The sequence below is a fragment of the Austrofundulus limnaeus genome, unplaced genomic scaffold (assembly GCF_001266775.1).
Source record: "Austrofundulus limnaeus strain Quisiro unplaced genomic scaffold, Austrofundulus_limnaeus-1.0 Scaffold538, whole genome shotgun sequence".
Classification (NCBI taxonomy): Eukaryota; Metazoa; Chordata; class Actinopteri; order Cyprinodontiformes; family Rivulidae; genus Austrofundulus; species Austrofundulus limnaeus.
The window spans coordinates 274,714-276,558 of NW_013952940.1; the positions used below are offsets into that span (position 1 = coordinate 274,714).

The following is a 1,845-nucleotide window of genomic DNA, read 5'->3' on the forward strand; positions in this document are numbered from 1 at the left end:
CTTTTATTCATTATATTTAGACAAAATTCAATTTTTGTAAACATTTTAGTCAAAACACTGTATTTGCCTTTTTCTCCTTATACAACTTTTGGACTTAATCCTCGTTTCGATGCGATGGGTCACATATACTCACACTCCTAGGCATAAAGTGTGCAGTAACTGTAATTTCATTTATTAGAAAATCATTTTGGTTTTGTTTTAGGGTATGAGTATTATTTACAGACTAAATATCAGACTTTATGTCAACAGCTAGCAGAATGAGCAACGATAAACAGCAGCTTTAGCGCTGCTAGTTTAACTATACCACCCACCTTTAAAAGACGTTACCGCCCACAGAACGGGACCGTGGTTACATTGGAAAAACAAACTAGACCCGAGTAGAATCGCTCCGAGCGGAGCCGCACTCAGTAGTGGAAAAGAGTAAAGGGAACTGAATACCACGTCACAATGACATGTGCATTGGTCTCTCAGTGAAAAAAAAATATAAAAATAAGAAGTTTGTGTTGGTAAATGTGACAAAATGTGGATATATTCTTTGTTGTTGAGACACAAAATGTTTGATTTACCTCTGGCTGTCCAATTTCTGTCAAAGCTGAAACTTGTCCAAACAATAACAGAAGCACATCCAATGTGGAAAGACCGAGCTCCTAAAACAATTAAACACATGTAGAGATGTTAAACTCAAGGCTCTGTCCTACTTTAACAACCTGCGAACATTTTGTTTACCTTGGGTGTTACAGTCTCCAGCAGGTCCAGAGCCTGGCTGAAAGCCTGCTCTGCGTTGCGGCTCCGCAGGTCATAGAGGGCGACGTGAGCGTCCTCAACCAAGGATTTCAACTCTTTACTTGCCTCTGCTTTACTCTTAGCTGCCACCTTCTTCTTCTGAGGAAATAAAAACAGGTCAGCCACTTTAAAATCAGCAGTTATTAGAGTTGGAACAAATGAAAAAGATCTGACCTCTTGACCACTTCGGTTCTTTGTTTTCTTCTTTGTCGGGGTGCTGAACTCTCCCTTTTCACTGGAATCAGAGTTTCAGTTAATTTTTAGACATCTGCTGCCAAAATACTGTCAGTGCTCAGTGGGTTTTTAGCACCTTTACAGGAAACAGAAGTGACAAAATAAAAAAAAAAAGATAAAACACAAATGGGAGTCTGAAATAAAGGGTAAAAATGACAAACAACAAAAGCAACAGAGGAAAAAATGCTTTTTAACCTCCTGCTGCTGTAAATGACCAACGAGGCTTCAGTTATATGACCGAGACCTACAGGAGGGTTCCAGCAGCTGAGAGGAGCTGCAGGAGGTTAAAATACCAGAGGAGCTGCACATCTCTTCCTGTAGTTAGGGTTGAGCGGTATTGATCATTTTCATACCGGGGTAAACTGTATTACCAGGCGGTGGCGGGGCGGGTCTGTGGCGTGCTGAGTAATTAATGTTCAGTGGAGCAACAGCTGCTTGTGAGCATTCATAAAGCCAGAGATAGATGTTAAAATAAAACACAGCTGCTCTGACTCTGAGCAGCACTGCTGGAGTCACAGAATGAGATCACCTCTTATTATGTCAAACAGATCAAACTTAAGTCTTTTAGAGTTTAAAGGAGACCAATTATGGGTCGTAGAAATGTTTATGGTATGTCTGTGGGCTATCCAGACCATGTTCATTCAATTTAATGCACAAAATAATTCTCAGATAATAAAATTTCCCATTTTCTAGTTCTGCTGCTCTGACTTCTGTTCAGAAGAGCTGTTTATGTTAATGAGCTCTGTTGGTAACGCCCTCCAAAAATCTGTTGACATTGTTATGGCAATATTTATTTAACAACAGAGACAGAAATACGCTGGTCAAGAA

At 39.9% G+C, this 1,845-nt stretch overlaps 1 protein-coding gene across 1 annotated transcript in view; it reads right to left on the reverse strand.

The window, feature by feature from the left end:
* Nucleotides 1-1,845, reverse strand: part of ttc3 (tetratricopeptide repeat domain 3) — a gene marked incomplete in the record, with an annotated part of 26,510 nt that overhangs the window by 21,299 nt on the left and 3,366 nt on the right. The window contains 3 exon segments of the mRNA XM_014026261.1: nt 567-647; nt 727-882; nt 958-1,018. Of these exon segments, the coding sequence (XP_013881715.1) occupies nt 567-647; nt 727-882; nt 958-1,018 (298 nt within the window).